The 376-nt window shown below is 57.4% G+C and overlaps 1 protein-coding gene across 1 annotated transcript in view; it reads left to right on the plus strand.

The window, feature by feature from the left end:
- Window positions 1-138: 138 nt before the first annotated feature.
- LOC119592449 (protein CEPU-1-like) overlaps window positions 139-376 on the plus strand; it is a gene marked incomplete at its 5' end in the record, with an annotated part of 20,817 nt that continues 20,579 nt past the window's right edge. Inside the window, 1 exon segment of the mRNA XM_037941270.1 lies at window positions 139-294. Within this exon segment, the coding sequence (XP_037797198.1) occupies window positions 139-294 (156 nt within the window).

Genomic DNA, 376 nt, shown 5'->3' on the forward strand with positions numbered 1-376 from the left:
CCGTATCTGTGTGAGTTTTTATGAGAGCCTGTTACCCATCTGGCTACTTCTCTCCCGCCTAATCCCGTGGAAAAAGGAAGTAGCCTTCCCTAATGCGCTGGTAACCAACCATCCATTCCTTCCCGTTCCCGCCCACAGTCCCGCCCACCATCCAGGACGCCCACAGCAGCCAGGACGTCGAGGTGAAGGAGGGGGAGGAGGCCAGGCTGTCGTGCGGAGCCACGGGTACGCCCACGCCCACCATTCTGTGGCGCCGAGAGGACGCCCGCCTCATCAGACTGCCCGGAGGCCCAGGTGAGTCCCCCTCCTCGGCTGAGAGAACAAAAATGCGGACATACGAACCTAAAATAACAGAATAAGAGAAAAAAGTGTTTTA

The sequence above is a fragment of the Penaeus monodon genome, chromosome 30, assembly GCF_015228065.2.
Source record: "Penaeus monodon isolate SGIC_2016 chromosome 30, NSTDA_Pmon_1, whole genome shotgun sequence".
In the NCBI taxonomy this organism is placed as follows: domain Eukaryota; kingdom Metazoa; phylum Arthropoda; class Malacostraca; order Decapoda; family Penaeidae; genus Penaeus; species Penaeus monodon.